General features: G+C 37.3%; 1 protein-coding gene across 3 annotated transcripts in view; it reads right to left on the bottom strand.

Moving 5' to 3' along the window:
- GRIK1 (glutamate ionotropic receptor kainate type subunit 1) overlaps positions 1-16,290 on the bottom strand; it is a 395,219-nt gene that overhangs the window by 35,970 nt on the left and 342,959 nt on the right. For all 3 annotated transcript variants that reach the window (XM_047721195.1, XM_047721204.1, XM_047721214.1), the window contains 4 exons: positions 12,864-12,977; positions 10,863-11,066; positions 9,992-10,215; positions 4,097-4,215 (listed from right to left, as the gene is read on the bottom strand). In XM_047721195.1, coding sequence (XP_047577151.1) covers positions 4,097-4,215; positions 9,992-10,215; positions 10,863-11,066; positions 12,864-12,977 — 661 coding nt within the window. The remainder of the gene's footprint in view (positions 1-4,096; positions 4,216-9,991; positions 10,216-10,862; positions 11,067-12,863; positions 12,978-16,290) is intronic.

Raw genomic sequence — 16,290 nt, 5'->3', positions numbered from 1 at the left:
ATAATTTATCAACATTCGATGGTATTGAATTTTTTTAACCCTGAGCTATTCCATGTCTAACATTTATGGAGTTAGTTTAATTGCTTAGATTTGGGTTTATTTACTTGTTTTTGTTAAAAAGTCAATTCCAAGACTTTGGGGCTTTTACTAAACTACCTGACATGCATCTTATTATGTGAAATAAAATGTTATCAGTCTTTGTACAACTATGAAAGCTTTGAAACACTAACTTATTTTTAATTGAAGAATTTTTGATTTAAAGATTAAAGAATGTGAGAAACTTTTATAAAAAATTAACATATTATGCCATTTGTCCCATATACTTTAACAAAACTTTAGGATTTTACAATCAAATGAAATAGGATAAAGCTACACTTGACAGTAGATAAATCAATTTCCATTGTTTTATGTTACTTTTAAAGTCAAAATTATTTTTTTCTAATGTATATTCTTGTGTGACTGAGAAGAATATATTCACTGAAAAGCATACTGTTGTCGTTTAAAGTGCTAATTTTTATTTTTATTTATTAAAAATTTTTTAAAAAGATCTTATTTATTTGAGAGAGAGAGTGTGAGAGCACAAGAGCGGGTTAAGGGGCTAAAGGAGAAGCAGACTCCTGCTGGGCAGGGAGCCCCTTATGGGGGCTTGATCCTGGGACTCTGGGACATGACCTGAGCTGAGGGCAGATGCTTAACCAACTGAGCAACCCAGGTGCCCCAAAGTGCTTGTTTTTATTATACTTCAAAGACTGGATATTTCTCAGGTGGAAAGGGGCCCTTCCTGGTAAACTTACATGTTTAGATGTCATCTGATGTTTATTATTTGTAAAAGATAACATGGGGAGGCATGTAACATGTTTACCGAGAGAACCTTTCTCTCTTAAAAGAAAGGGTATATGGGCCAAGTTTACCAACACAAATGGTAAACATTTGTGAAAACTCTCCAGCTCAAAACTGTTGGTCAACCTGAACTATGCATTTAGTAGTAGAATTAGAAAGGGGCAGATGGGGGGATGCAGGGTTCACTCCAATTGTACTCATTCATGGGTGGATTTTGGGCTACTATCCTTGCTGAAATTCACCATGGGTTCTGTACTTAGCATTTCCTCCATGAACTTAGAGGCATGGTGAGTTTATATCATCAGTTAAAAAGTGGAAAATATAAAAATCTAAAAGGTAAAGTTCAGCAGGTGAAGTATCTGTTTTCAAAGATTCTTTCACTATTCTGATTGGATGTTTTGGAGTTTTGTAGTTAATGGCTTAAGATGGAATGGGGAACACAGATAAATGAGTTTATACTAAAATTTAATCTATAAACAGACACACATAATGCTCATGAAATCAAAGCCAGCTGGGCTCATGATAAGCAGATCAAGGTTGGCAGAGTTTCTGGGTTTTGAATTAACAGATACATTTTCCTAATGCTCTTACGTATCTGGGAGCTTTATTCTCTTTTAATGAGGTAAATAGTTTCATTGCAATTTGTATTTCCTTCTTTTGTTTGTTCGTATGAGTCTGGGTGTGTAATATTACACAGATTTATAATAGTTTCCATTAAATTGCCTCCAAGGCTTTAGTGGGATAGTTTGTTGCTGTTGTTTTAATCTTGTGGTTTAATGGGATTTATGTGCCTGTGGGTGACTGCGTATGCTTAATGCCCAAGGTTATTTCATATCTTTGTACTTAATTGATCTAGCAACCTTTTGGCAATGTGATATTATTTAGATCTTTAGTTGTTATCATTAAAATACCATTTATTTCATAAAATAGCCATGGGAAGTAAGTAGTACAGTTAATAGGTATATTTTCTTAGCTTATAGGTATAGATTTTGTGCTGCAAATTTATCCTTTTGTTATTTGGTTGCATTCATGAAAAGATAAGGTAGTAATTTATTACTTGCATAATTATGTATTATGTGGCAGCAAAACTGGACCACTGAGTAATCAGAAATAATATAAATGTACAAATAATATAAATTTAATCAGAAAAAATATAAGTTTATCATACTTTACAATAAATATACTTGTGAATGAAGTTTTAGTTTTCAAGAAAACTAAAAAAGAATAACTAGTAGAAATCTACTCAGATTACATTTTAAACCCTTGGTCTACGGTACAAATTAGATTTCTTGACATTTCACTGTGTTTTTTATTTACACACAGTTTTGTGACTTTCATGATTTTCAGCGTTAATTGAAATACTTAGAAATGGCTTTCTTCAAATAGAGATGATTTTTGTCTAAGTTTGAAACTGGAGAGGATGAAGTTATGTAAGCAATAAAAGTCGAATGAAACATCATTAGAAAATATTTGGGATGAGAGACAATACTTGCTGAAGTCTCTTTAGTGCCTTTTATGGCAGACATGACAGCCAATCCTGATCCAGACTTTGCTCACGCTCTGTAGAAAAGAGAAAGTCTGATCATCACATTAAAAAAGAAATGAAACAAGATGGTTTCCAATTGAGTACAGTGACAAGCTTCTGCTAGCAAGAGAGAGCACAACAGTTGATAGAGAAGTTAGCTACCTGGTCCAATGCCACACACCAAGGACAGATGCACTAAACAGTCATCAATACCACCACCAATTTGTATATGACAATATTTATGTCGGCTGACAAGTATTTTTAAACTTCTTGAAAAACAAGCAGAGTCTGGTTGGGGCTGACTGTCATGTACCCAAGGTAGTGGTAACTAGCAGACACTGCATCCCACGGTCTGCTGTGGATGATGGTAAACTCCAAAGAGAATATGAAACAGAATTTGGGGAGCTGGGTGCACTCCCATGACCCAGGCAGTCAGGCTCATTACCTGCATGGATTTGCTGCATCAAGTGCATGCACAGATTGCTCTGTGGACTCCACACCTACATTTTTCTATTCTAATGGTACACAGAAGCAAGCTATAGGGAAGGTGTGTGTGTTAGGAGAAGTTGGTCTCCAGGTTCTTTCATAGTAATTGCTCCTGAGATAAATGCCCTAAGAATTAAAGGCACTGGTAAAGCACTGTATGGTTTCCAGTGGGTTTTCCCACAGGACTTACACTTCTGTGTTTCCCTCTAAATTTATGCAAGTGATTTCTAGTAAATTCCGTGCTATGTCTGTAAATATTCAGCAGTGCCCGATAAGCCACTGAACTGCCTGATGAGAGAATTTACCTACTTTTCTCAAATATTCGGTGTTTTCCTCTCTCCCTCTTGTTTATAACCACAGAATATAAACATTTCAAGTAGTATGGTAAAAACTCCCTCATGAGAAGCCCAAGGTTCATATTTAATATATATCCTCCTTGAATTTTCCTCTGCAAATTTATTTCAGTGTATTGTCAAATGAGCAGATTATTTTAAAAAAGACAGCATCTGTAACTTTTAATTTTCTTAAATTAATGCATTTAATCTTGGGATGTCTTTTCTAGACCCTACCCCTAGATTCAAAGCTGAATCCACAAAAGGGCTGGATTTCTTCCAAAGGTTAAAATGACTCCCTCCTCCTTCCCCAACAAAATCAAAATCCCCCATATCATAGAAAATATATAAAATATGTTACATTTCTATGGTTCGAATTTTATTTCTGCCACCTTTACAGTTTACAGTTGCTATGGTTACCAACTGAGGGAGATTTCAAAAAGTTACAAGCGAGGATGAATCCCAGTAGGGTTTGTTGGAGTAGTAATTAGGTGACCATTTTAGGTACCATCAGCTACTGGAAAAATGTAAACCAACCTAATTTTCAAACGATTCAAATTCCATTCCTTTCCAGCCCCTGGCTCATGGAGTTATGGTTGGAAAGGAAAAGTCTGATGCTTCCATCTATGCATCTTTGTAATTAATTTCTAAGGTATTTTAACCATTACTTCCTTCTAGGAAAATTTGTATTGCTGGATATAAAGTCTTATTTTAGAAATATAGCCAAGAACTTACATTCAGGTCATAATTTTATCTTTGCTATCTTTAGAACTGACTCAGAAGTCAGGTTGTATTTTTTAATTCCTAAGGTGGTTTTTCAGCCTACCCTCCAGCTTTATGGTGGAGTTTACCAGCAACAAAGCCTGTCAGCAGACTGTGGGATGCATGTGACAAAGATAGGCAACCGATGTACCTTGCTGCATGAGAGCTCCAACTCCAAACCAGAAACTATTTAGTAAAGTAAAATTGTTTTCCACCACGTCTGAGTCAGGGTTGCATGGGTGGGGGTTATACCATTCGTAAGGTGTAAACCTGTAGTAGTTAACAGAAACAGTCTGTAAACATCAGATATATACATGAGGCACCAAGCAAAACCTGCTGAACAATGCAGAAAACCCAACAATTAATGGTGAAAGCATCAAACCATTACATTAAAGGCCATATCCGTCAACTTACAGCTTTGGTGGGCAAGGTTCAAAGGAGATGTGAGACATTATTTTTACCAAACTTCTTATTTCTAGGCAATGTGCTTTGGTCAGCTGGAATTGTATTTCTCTGACCTATGTCTAATGAATTCTTCTGAGTTTTAATTCATTTTCATTTTACTGAACAGCCAGTTGGACTGTAAAGAAAGGTTCACTCATCCCAAGTATTTACCCAACTATAGTGTCAAGACACTGTGTTGCTAGCTGCTGGGGGACACAAAGAAGAGGGGTGACTTGCCTTCAGGGGGCATCTGTGGACAGATGCTCAAAAGAAGGATGTGGTTTAGTGATTGCATAATGCACCAAAGGAACTGCAAGGGCAAAAAAGTGAACAGAAAGAAGGACTATATTTGGGGTATATTCAATTTGTTTTTAGGATACTACATATATGGAAAGAAAAATCATAATTTTTAAAGGAAGTGATGAAGTATATGTATATATTTTAAGTAGCTCTACACCCAGCATGGGCTTGAACTCAAGACCCTGAGATCAAGAGTCACATGCTCTACCAACTGAGCCATCCAGGCACATTAAAGACTGGAAGTTTAAACTTAGAAGTATCCTGGCCCAGGGATGGGGGAAGTGATTCCTCAGTGTTAACTCCATAGCATGTCTCACTGGGAAATGTCACATTCAAGATTCCCTTTTGATTTGTTTTTATTTATAGAATGATGGGCTACAGTCACTTGATCAGCAGCCCTAGTGAATTAGGAAGTTGATCTTGAATAAGTCACTTAACCTCCCTGGCCTCAGTTTCCTTATTAGTAAACAAGAGGGAATCCAGATATCTCTGGGATGGGTGAAAAGAAAAATCTGGGGAACTGGATAGACTTTTGGTTCTTTCTCTGTTTCCCAAACATCTGTCTGACTTCTATAGCCCAAGGAGTTGCCTGTTCTGTGGTTATTTTGTAGGGGTATCTTGCCAAGGAACTTATTTCCCCAAAGAGACATTAGCAGATGCTCTGCAAAGGATCTGGAAATGATTTAAAATGCCATAGTTCTTAGCACTGGAAACTTTGCCATTTGCCACTGGGTTCTTTTAATGTAAGCAGGAGTATTAGAGTAATGTTAAAACCCCATAAAACCGATGGGAACATATGGAATGCTCTCCAGCCATAAGGTTTCAGCAGTAAACAATAGCAGGTTACTGACACAATGGGGAGAACCAGGATTAAGGTGAATACATTATCTATAGTGAAAAGCAGGACACACTATGAATCATGCACAAAGAACTGGGCAAACAGTTCCTCTCAATGAAAAACCATTCTCTAGCCCCCCTGGACACCTTCTGGAAAGTGTACAATGTCTCCTCAAGTCTTATGGGTACAGGGATAATAGCCTCATGGTTTACCCCACAGTAATGGTATCCAACTCATGACTGTGCCTCCTCCACAGCTGCAGGGCACACAGTGCTGGTTCCTGTGAAGCTTATGAATATAGCTGTAATTGACAATGCCGTGCCAATACATTTTAATTACTGTTTCAACAATATAATTAAGTTTTGAATTTATACACTCTTCTAACCATAGTAGTTTGCTGAGCTGAAGAAACGAATATCAGTATTAATGAACCCACTAATTGAAACAGTAAGCACAGTAAAGATACCATTACTTAAACAGTATCATTGTCACTTGTACAATAATTTTAAAATATTAATTGCAATAAATTAGGAATCTTATGCACTCACAAGGAGTATTTCTCAACAGACCATAAAATGGGGCAACCACTAACCCCCCTGATATTCAGGTACTTCTTCCTCGTCTATGCTCCCACCAGCAAGCTCACCACTTTCCTCTTTGAAATGTTGCTTTCGGTATTGTGTCAGTGTTTCATACTTTGCAGTTCTAAGTGAACAATTAATCTAATTTTCTAAGGCAGAAAGGAAAACTGTCTAAACAGCAGTATGATTCTGCCTGCTCTGCAAAGATATTTTAAGTTCTTTCTCTCCAGCATTCTGAGTGATTTGCATTGGACGGAGGGATATTAAGTGTCAGTAGAACGCTGTGCTGAAAGACACTGGGTTTTCATGATAAAATAGGTCTACCTGTTGCCTGGATGTAGAAATTTCAGCTTGAAATGCCTAGTGCCTGCTTAAAGATAGCCAGTGAGACAGCAGTGTCAGCATCAGGAAAGCTGGGGGGGAAATTAGTATATGATGACCTGCACCAATGATGTTCTGAAGCTGTTATTCCCAATTGATATTGATCTTTAGTAAAATGACAGAGAAAGGGACAAATGGGTTTAGCATTGGTGTCAAAATTTGCATGTAAAAGAGTAACATTATGTTGAAATGTAAAGGTTCATTTTGGGTTTATGTTTATATATACCAAGCTTTTACTTGAATGGGAAATATAAAACAATATTGAGACTGGAAATCTCTAATTAAGGGATTCTTTTATGGCTGGGAATGGATATTGGGCTGCATCAAGGAGTGGGAGAATGGTTCATCTTTTAAAAGACAGAGCTTGTGATATAACTGTTGGGTTTGTATTATAACTTTAGAATTATAGTCAAAAGTTTTCTTAATTTTTTTTTTTTACTAAATGACAACTTAAAAATGTTCATTTTTAACAAAATAAACATAAATCATAAAATGTAAGCAGATGTGATATCTGGATATTTGGTTTATTTAAATTGTGTGTTCATGATAGACATAATTCCTTGGGGTTAAATGTTTTTCAAAAAGTAATTTAAAAAATGTTAACCACAAAGCAAAAACCCTGACATGCACATTTTTAGCATCATAACTAAACAAGTCATAGTAACTTAAATGTTTATATAGCTTTCTTTAGTTTGTCTAACTTTATGAATTCAATTCAGTTTAGGAAATGATTTTTAAACATCTATCTAGTGAGACCATTAGCCTAAATGCAGTGATGGGCTTTATTTTTTTCCCCTTTAAAAAGATATAAAAGGATATACTTCAAAACACAAATTCAAAAACCTCGCCAGAGCTAACAATGATTATGAGATTACATTTTTTATTTCTACTTCACTAACTCTGAAGACAACCCACAAAGGTGGTAGCGGAAAGCTGTCTCACATCTTTGCTTCTTGGTGCAGAGTGACCAAGTTCACTGTCTCAAACTATGGTGGTGGGAAGTAAAAGCAAATTGGCACATCTATGCAACAAGGGTTTTGTCTTTGGGAATCATCTCCAAAATATATTTAAGGGTTTTATGCAGTGGAAGTAGGAATGTATTCAAGAGTGTAGAGATGAATATAGTTGGATCCCCATATGGTGCACCTGTGCACTGCAGGGAGCTTCCCCCCGCCCCATTCCACCATAACGGTGTTTGCAACAATCCCACTTTTCTAAGACCCAGAATGAGAAGGAAGGCCATGAGAGACAACGAGAATAAGCTAAACAAAGATCTGGTTTATAAATGGTGCTGTTGGTGAGTAGGGATATTGGGTAGATAATATTGATTGGGGAGGCTGCTTTCCTAATAGAGATAGAATAAAGTCAGAAAATACAGGGCTCTGAGTCACTGATTGCTGATAAAGAGTCAAAATGAGGAGGGGAAAATGACTGAATGTCACATTATTCTGACATATTCTGATGATGAAAATAAGGCAATTTAAAGGCACAGCTGGGGTCAGGTGGAAAGGAGTACTTTCAGCCTGTATTCTTGAAAGAACTTCAGAATGCTGTTTACATGTTCTGTCTCCCATTGGCTATGATCAAGTCAGTATGATAAATAGCATTTTTGGTCATCAGCATTGTCTTGCTTATTCTACTCATCAGCATCCCTGCTTAGACAGAGCAGCAGATTGGGTGAGATGGAAACCCATGTCCCTCTGCCGCTTGGTTGCTCTGCTGTCTCCAATGTCACCCAACAAATGTGGGCCCCAGAACAGAAGAATGGAACAATGAGTCTGCAAAATTTCTTATTCCTCATTCAAATGTTCATCAAGTGGCCATTTATTATATAGTCATTCTATGGCAGTATTAATTTCACTTACTAAGAAGTAATAAGAAATGCACCTCCAAAGGTGAGCAAATTATCTTTTAAAATTTGATACCCAAAGCAACATCTTCTTTAATTTTTTAAAGCATGGTGTCTCAGTCTTGGTGCTATTGACATTTTGAGGTTACTGTTTTTTGTTGGGAGTTGTCTGCATACTATAGGGTATTCAGTGGCATCCATGAATTCTGCCCACTTTATGTCAGTAGCATTTTCCATCCTCAGTTGTGATAACCAAAAAAATGTTTTTGGAGCATGGACAAATATTACCTGAATGATAAAATCTCTCCTAGTTGAGAACTACTGATTTAGAACATTAAAGTATCAAAACACAGTATCACTACACATACACATTAATATATTATCTTCTGTGGGTAGACTTATGGAAAGAGAGCTTTGGTCATTATTTAAAGTAGCTTAATACTTGGCCAAAATTTGGAAAATGACCTGGGATCTGTAATGATACACTTTATAAGGCATGAATTAGGGAGAAAACATTTATTTTATATTGAATGTATAAATAACCACATGTGAGCACACATATTTATTTAGTTTGACTGTATCTGTGTGTCTCAAGCATCTTTAAGACTTTCTTGTCTGGGTTATTTTCCCAAGCTAGCTTTATAATTATGCCAGGGAAAGAGTTACCTGGCATTAATCAAAACCAGAGAGTGGACAATGACAGAGAGCTGGCATGAAGAAATATATCTCATAGAAATTCCTGGAGGGAAAACAAAAATTGATCAGGGAAAAAAGTTTGCTGAGTTTTGTTGAAAGATGAAAAAGATTGAAAACAAGTGGGGAACATACAAAAGCAATTATTTTTTTACATGGTCTATCTAGGGATATCAAATGTTTAAGCCAACAGAAAGATGAAATAGCTGTGTTTCAAATTCAGCATCAAAGGTATTTAGAAAATATAATCTACTGAAAGGTATAAAGATCCTTTGAAGAATTGTGTAAAGTGGAATGGTTAAATATAGAGTTATCTCAGAAAATAAAAGCTAAGCTGAATCATCAGTGGTAACATAAATATTTCATGCCTCTAGACTTTACCTGTTAGTAATCTTTCTTTTTCATGGTTATTTCTAGAATGCTCTTTCACTCTTTAAAGATTTTAAAAATAGATTTTATCAAATTTTCAAAGTATTTTTCTTTGTTCCTGAGGATTATGCAATCTTGTTTCACCCAGTATTTCTTATTTGCTACAATAATTCCTAGCTAACCTTTTTTCTGTTTTGTGTAATGGAATATTCCAAGGGTCAAGTGTCTGGACACCATTTTTCTCTTCCTGTTGAAACATTTTAGATTTATTAGCTGAGCTGTTGCTTTATTGTAATATAATTCAGGGAAAATAGGTAAATAAACATTTTATGCTGCCTGAAATACTGTGACGATTAAATTAACATAAAAATTATCTTCTTGTTGTCTTTTAAAAGCATCTTTATTAAAAAAAATCAGAAGATACTCATTCACAGCACAGCCTTTGAGGAAGAACTTGACAGAATAGAGCACTAGGCAAAACTAAAATAACATTTAAAGTTCTTAACCTATGTTCACCTAGTCTAGAGCACACGTGATAATATGAGACTGACCTAAATCTGTTTTTGTAAATTCAGTAGTTCTCAAACTTACCTTGCAATCACAAAGAGTACACAACTGACTCCCAGGCAGGCTAAGAGCACATACATCCAAATGTCAGGAGACAGGGGATTGAGGAAGGAGAAGACTCCCGGATTGGTACCATTGGGCTTCCTGTAGAGAATGCTGATGCCCAGTGTCATGAAGGGTTTGGAGAAGTCAATGACTTTCTCCCGAACATAGGTAATGGTAAGCGGAGCCACTGCCAGATCAGCCTTCTGCAAAAGCAAGTTCAAAATCATTGTCTTAGTTGTCTCACTTCCCAGCAAATGTCTGGACTTTCCTGGGTCCTCCTGATCTATAATTCTCAATTCCAAATGTTTCTCATGCAAGAAGCTTCTGTAATGATTGGCTCTAGCATAAAAACAGTTGATTTACACAGTTGTTCTTGTGAAATAGTATTTATTAGCAAAGAGAAACCAGAAGGTATGAAATACAAACAGACAGACGTATATACATTCTGGAACTAAATGGAGGAAAAAGCTGCAGGGGGTTATCTTTAAAAAGGGCAGTGAGCCAAGCAAGGAAGGAGTCACTTGGTCATAAAACCAGCTGACAAGATGAGACTTTAAGCTGCAAACTGTGGAATTCATTATCCAATGTAAGAATCACTCTGGTTTATTCTTCAGCATGAAAAACGGACCTATAAATTTTTGTCCTCAGTTTGTGTCCTTACTTGCCCTTCTATGTAAGCAAACTCCATTTCCTTGTTGTTTTCTCCTACTTCTTAAACCATTATTAGGGTTCAAAAAAAACGTGACATTTCTTCTGACCCCGACTCAATCGTTTTTTTTCTCTTTTACCTCTTGCTACGCATTTTGTAAGAGACTTAAAACACACAGATAAAAGATGCATTGCTGCTTACATGATCTATAAGTTCTTTAACCATGCCATTCCACTCTCCTTTGTCATTCTGTGCTCCGTATTTGCCATCAGGGACAAGTTTGACGTCATAAATGAAACCCAAGATGTTGGACAATTCCTTCAACAGGTCCAGGCAATAACCTTCGAATCTGTCATTTCCATATAAAGGCTTATCAGATTTCCTGTACATCACATAGGGTTCTTCCTATACGAAACAAATCAAATAGGAAAACCCTGTTATAAGGAAGGCAGAATTTCCTTCATCCACGGTCAGAAAGTATAAAATATTTGAAAATGATTATTAAGATTTCAGAGTAAGGAAGTTAGTCACTCACCTTCCTGCCTTCCCTAAACTCATTTTCCTTATACCCTCTACCAATACAGAACACTTCCCATATTAGTATCTTTCCCTCTTCAGCGTGTGAATGAGACTGTTTTCCTCCGCTGCTGAGGACAGGGCTGTGAGTGACTAGTATTATAGGGACACAGTTGAGGACACCGTTGAGGTCCAGCAATGAAGGACCAGATGTCTGGGTGTCTGGCCTTCATCTATCCCCACACCCAGACTTCCTTGCATGTTCCCCCTCTTTCCTGGCTTTTATGAGAGCTTTGTCTACAAACAAAAAGGAAATTTAAATCAGCAACTACGGCCTCTTACTCTTCAAACTTCCTACCTACTACTAAATATTCTCATTTCCTCATCTCTCAGTTAAATTTCATTTCAGTTTCACTATTCACTTTTATCTACGTATTTTCATTGGTTTTCTTTAGGGTATCTTATACACAGACTATTTCTATGTCTTCTTATCAGTTCTGTCTTCTTATTTGAACTCAAATACTTCAAATCTTATATTTGGTAATTCTTTGCTTATATGCTTACATAATAAATCCCCTATTCCATGAATAATTAGCATTTCCTTACTACCACCTTTAACCTTATTCTCATTTGGCTAAATGAAAATTTATTTTATAACATATGATAGTTACTAGATTACTGGTATGTCCTTTAACTTCTCATACATTTCTCCCCCAGACATTTAAGACCCATTTAGGCTTATCCTCAAACAAACTGTTAGAAATAGAAAATTCTACATTTCCAAGAGTTGGTTTCTGGGAAAGTAGTCACCAGAAAAACAAAACTATTTTTATTATGGATGAACAATTCTCAGAAGTTAATGGTTTCAGAAATAAATTGGTCTATCATTATAGACTGAATCAAATAAAGCAGGAATGTCTGAAAGATTTTAGAGGTGGCCACTCCTGGCTTTTATTCTTTGGGTTAGGGCTGGAAAAGAGAAAAAATGAACAACCTGTGGATACACAATGACTGGATAGGGGTATGATCAGGGTTCTAATTGGAAGCAGAAAGTCCCCTCACCTGGGTTTTGAAAAACTTCTTAGTAAAGGGGTTATTTAGAGAGGTGTGAACAAGGCAAAGGGAGCCAATAGGAATGGAGGTGGGAGGAATGGTGAGGTATAAACATCCAGGAACCAAAATAATCAGGAAGCTTGTAGCACTTAGGGCTAAGGCAGGCAGGAGGAAATAGTGCTCCTGGAATCCAAGACAGCAGAGGTCTGGAAGCAGGATCACTGACAGAATAAAAACTGTGGTTATGAAGTATAGAGGTTCTGAGAAAACCACTGGAGGCAGGAGTAAAATGTTCTTACTTCTCTTTCCCTACTTCCTTGGTCTCTTGCCAGAGTGTCTATTTGGACGAAACCAACCAGCAGCCAGGCAGCAAGGGAGACTAGCTGAGTGGGGCCAGAGAGTGGAACAGGGCAGAGTTGAGAAAGGATTGAAGGTGGGAGATAATGCAGAACATTGCAGGAAGCTTCTAATTCAGTGCAATTATAGGTGCATACAAACATGAGTTTTTAGTGTCCTAATTAAAAATAGACATTTGCAGGCAAAGTTGTTGGCATGAAAAAGATAGCTGAAGAATTCTTCAAAGTCTAGGGCGGGAGTATGGAGAAGACCCTGAATTCCACTCAGTCTACTTACCAAAATGGTGGTGACGATGAGTGTCCGGTTGGCCAGTGAATCAGTGATATTGTTGGACCTGTCTTTATTGCCATCGGTCATGTTAAGCCCACTGTTGGAGTTCCAAATCCCAATCTACACAGAACATAATACATCAGAGGCTGCTGGTTGTCAGTGACCCCATTTACATTAAAGCGAGGCCCCTTCTACACCAGGAATGGACATAAAAGCTTAGAGTCTGGGGAGAAGACACTGAAGCCACTCACGGTGGGAAAATGAACAACAAAGGAACGAGTGCGCACAGGGAACAGGAAAAATTAGTGCCATTTTGGATAGAGTGGGGAGAGGTCTTTTTGTTTATTAATATATTAAGCTCACTGTTCTTTTTTAAATAAATAATTCTTAAATGAATATCAGATTTTTCTTCCAATATGTATGTATTGAGCACCTACTCTATGCCATGCCTTGTTCTGGGCATTGTAGGACGTAGCAATGGACAAAACAACAAAGCTTTCTTCACTGGTAGAGCTTATGTTCTAGTGATACAAACCTCACATTGCCAAAGTGGTACCATTGGTGTCTGTAAAATTTATAAGGAATGAGATGAAAGGAGCTAGCTGGATGATGGAGAGATAGGGCATCTAAAAGGGAAAAACATAAATGGAAGAAAAAAGTGTGGAGGAACAGTAGACTGACCCTGTCTTCATTGAGGAGTCAGTGCTGGGCAGGGGTGCCTATTACTCTTCTGTTTACTTGTTATGTCTGTGCACTGCACTATGAACTCCTTCAGCAAGGGTTTTCATTCTTATTGCTCATTGATCTATCACAGAACCATCCATGGTGATTACTAGTCAGTGGAACCCAATGTTCTTTTAAAAATTAATGACCCACAGTTTTCTCCAGTGGCCAAGTCACTCCTGGGTTTGTAGGCTCTAAAGAAGTACATCGATTTGTTTAGCTTTTGGAGAAACCTAGGAGAAAAGCCTCAGGGAACCAAGCTGTTTATCTGAAGCTTTCTGTAGGCATTTATCGCCAGCCTGGTGAGACAGACAGAATGCAGATGTGTTTCAAATGCAGGCAAAGCTAACATCTGCAGGACCTTGGGCAAGCTGGTAACCTTTCTGAGCTTTGGTTCTCTAACTATAAAGTACGTCATCTGGATATTGAGAAGACCAAATAAGAAGGTGCACGTAAAAGTGTTGGTAATTGTTAAGAGCTACACAAACATTGATAATAAAGGACATTCGAATAGCTGCCCCAGTAACTTCTTCAAGCTTGCCCTGCTGTGAAAAAATGTGGATTGTGAGTGAAATTATTTATTTATTTATTTTAATTTAGAGGCAAATTAAGTAGAGAAGCCATGAAGTACAAGAGCAATTGAGGAACACTAACACTTGGACAGACTCTGGGATAGGCTGGGGTAGACCCATGTTTGATCCCTGAATATATTCTCCTAATGGGAGGACATTGCCTGCCTGGGCAGAATATGAGCATTACAGACAGACTTTTGTCCAGCTCTTAGCTTTGCAATGTCCCAGCAGTGTGACCTTGGGCAAGTTCATTAACCCTGCTGTGCCTCAATTCCTCATCAGCAAAGTGGAGGAAGGAGGGCTTTTCTGATGATTAAATAAAATATCACCAGTGGGAATGTTATGCCTCTTCTTTCCTTTTCTACTTCTTTACTTTGATTTATTGCCTAAATATAGCAGCTGGAAATTCATTTAGCTTGACAAATATTCTTTTCAGACACGTAAATTTTTTGAGGAAGTTTCAAGAGCTATCACACATCCACACATCAGTATGAACTATTTCAATGGCACTGTTTTCTTTCTATGCTTAGTAAGAGTTAATTGGCCAATGAGATAGGGAGACAGGTCTAGATTAATGGGGGCTTCGAGCTAGTGTTTGTATTTGGAAGTAGTTTGAGTCTGTCTGTAATGAGGTTACTAGATGCAGGCTTGGGATACAGGACAGCACCTTTAATAACCATTTAGTCTTTCCACCGTCAAGGGTGATACCTGTCATAGAACACAGCCAATGCACACAACATCTGTGAACTGAAGAATCTTCAGATTTCTTTGGTTGGTTTTTAAACTCAGGAAAAGGGGACAACTTTTTCTGCTCTTTCTTCCCAATGTGTACTTCTTCTTCCACTTTTTTGAAACAAAGACCTTTGTTTTTAGGAAACATAACTCAGCTAGACACACCTGGTTTTCATCCAAAGCTCTACTTTAGGTTGTGAGCAATTGACTTCTAACTTGATGAACGATGTGTATAAATTGCTCTGTGGCTATAATTCTAATTAAAACTCGATTTAGGCACTGGGGAGAATGGAACTTAATTAAGTATTGAAAAGTGGAGAAAATAACTGTGTTTGTAACCAATTTGTTAAGTGATGGAATGTGTTCTCTTAATTAATTTCTATTGATGTCAAGTGTGTTTGAAGGAACTATACTAATATTTGAAAATGGTAGTGTTGAATGGCCTCACAATATCATTCTCTTTTAACATACAAACTTGAAACTGTGGACAAATGCACCCCACAGCTTAATGTCTGGCTTTTATTTCTTTTACCAGCCCAACCCAAAGTGAGCAGTTCAGATATCATTGCTGCAGCATTTCCAATCAACTGAGTCCCAGAGTCCCATTCAGTGTGAACTTTCTTCCATGAAATGAGAAAGGGAGAATGTTTTTTCCTACTATCTGTGTAACCGAGGTCTCTTTAAATCTGGACTAAAAGAGTATCAAGGTTATTCCTGGGAAGTAGACAGTATACATATGCAGTTTGAACGACCACAGCCTTCTGTTTTTGAATGTTTAACCAGCAAAACAGAAGTCGTGTGTGTACATGTGTATGTGTGTATTTTGAAGATAAGTAGTCAACTGACTTTACCTGTTAATTAAATGGACACATCAGCAAATGAATGTCTCTTTCAAAAGAAACAAGATCTCAGGAGTTCTGTGCATTGGAGGGAGGGATACAGTTAACCAGATGCCTGGGCATTTAGCATTTCAGTCTTGTTCTCTGACCTTGAAGGAATGCCTCCAGGAAGCAGAACCTCAATTTTCAAACCATAGAGCAAAAGCAGAGAGCCGTAATTTGCCAGTGAGAAGTAGAAGAGGGTGGATCAATTATTTGTGGGGAGGAACACTCAAGAGCTAAATTGTCTGGTCTTGCCTTCTTTCACTTTGTAAACAGGCATGCGGGAGCAGCCATTTATTATCTAGGACAAGCAAGGGAAGCTTCTGAAAATGAGTGCCCAAATGACGTTAAGCAAACTTTTTTAAAAAAGTGATACAACAAAAGGGGGTTCAGAGAGTGACTAGCATCCATTTTCCAGACCTACAGAGTGATCCACATAAAGTCAAAATCCAAAATTGCTGAGTGAAATATCAAGTATTTAGGAAAGAAAATAAAAGACTTGTCAGTTTCTTGTACCATGAGACT

Source organism: Lutra lutra, chromosome 1 (genome assembly GCF_902655055.1).
Source record: "Lutra lutra chromosome 1, mLutLut1.2, whole genome shotgun sequence".
NCBI lineage: Eukaryota > Metazoa > Chordata > Mammalia > Carnivora > Mustelidae > Lutra > Lutra lutra.
Note: the sequence above shows the minus strand (reverse complement) of the source record. Positions and strands in the feature narration are given on the sequence as shown.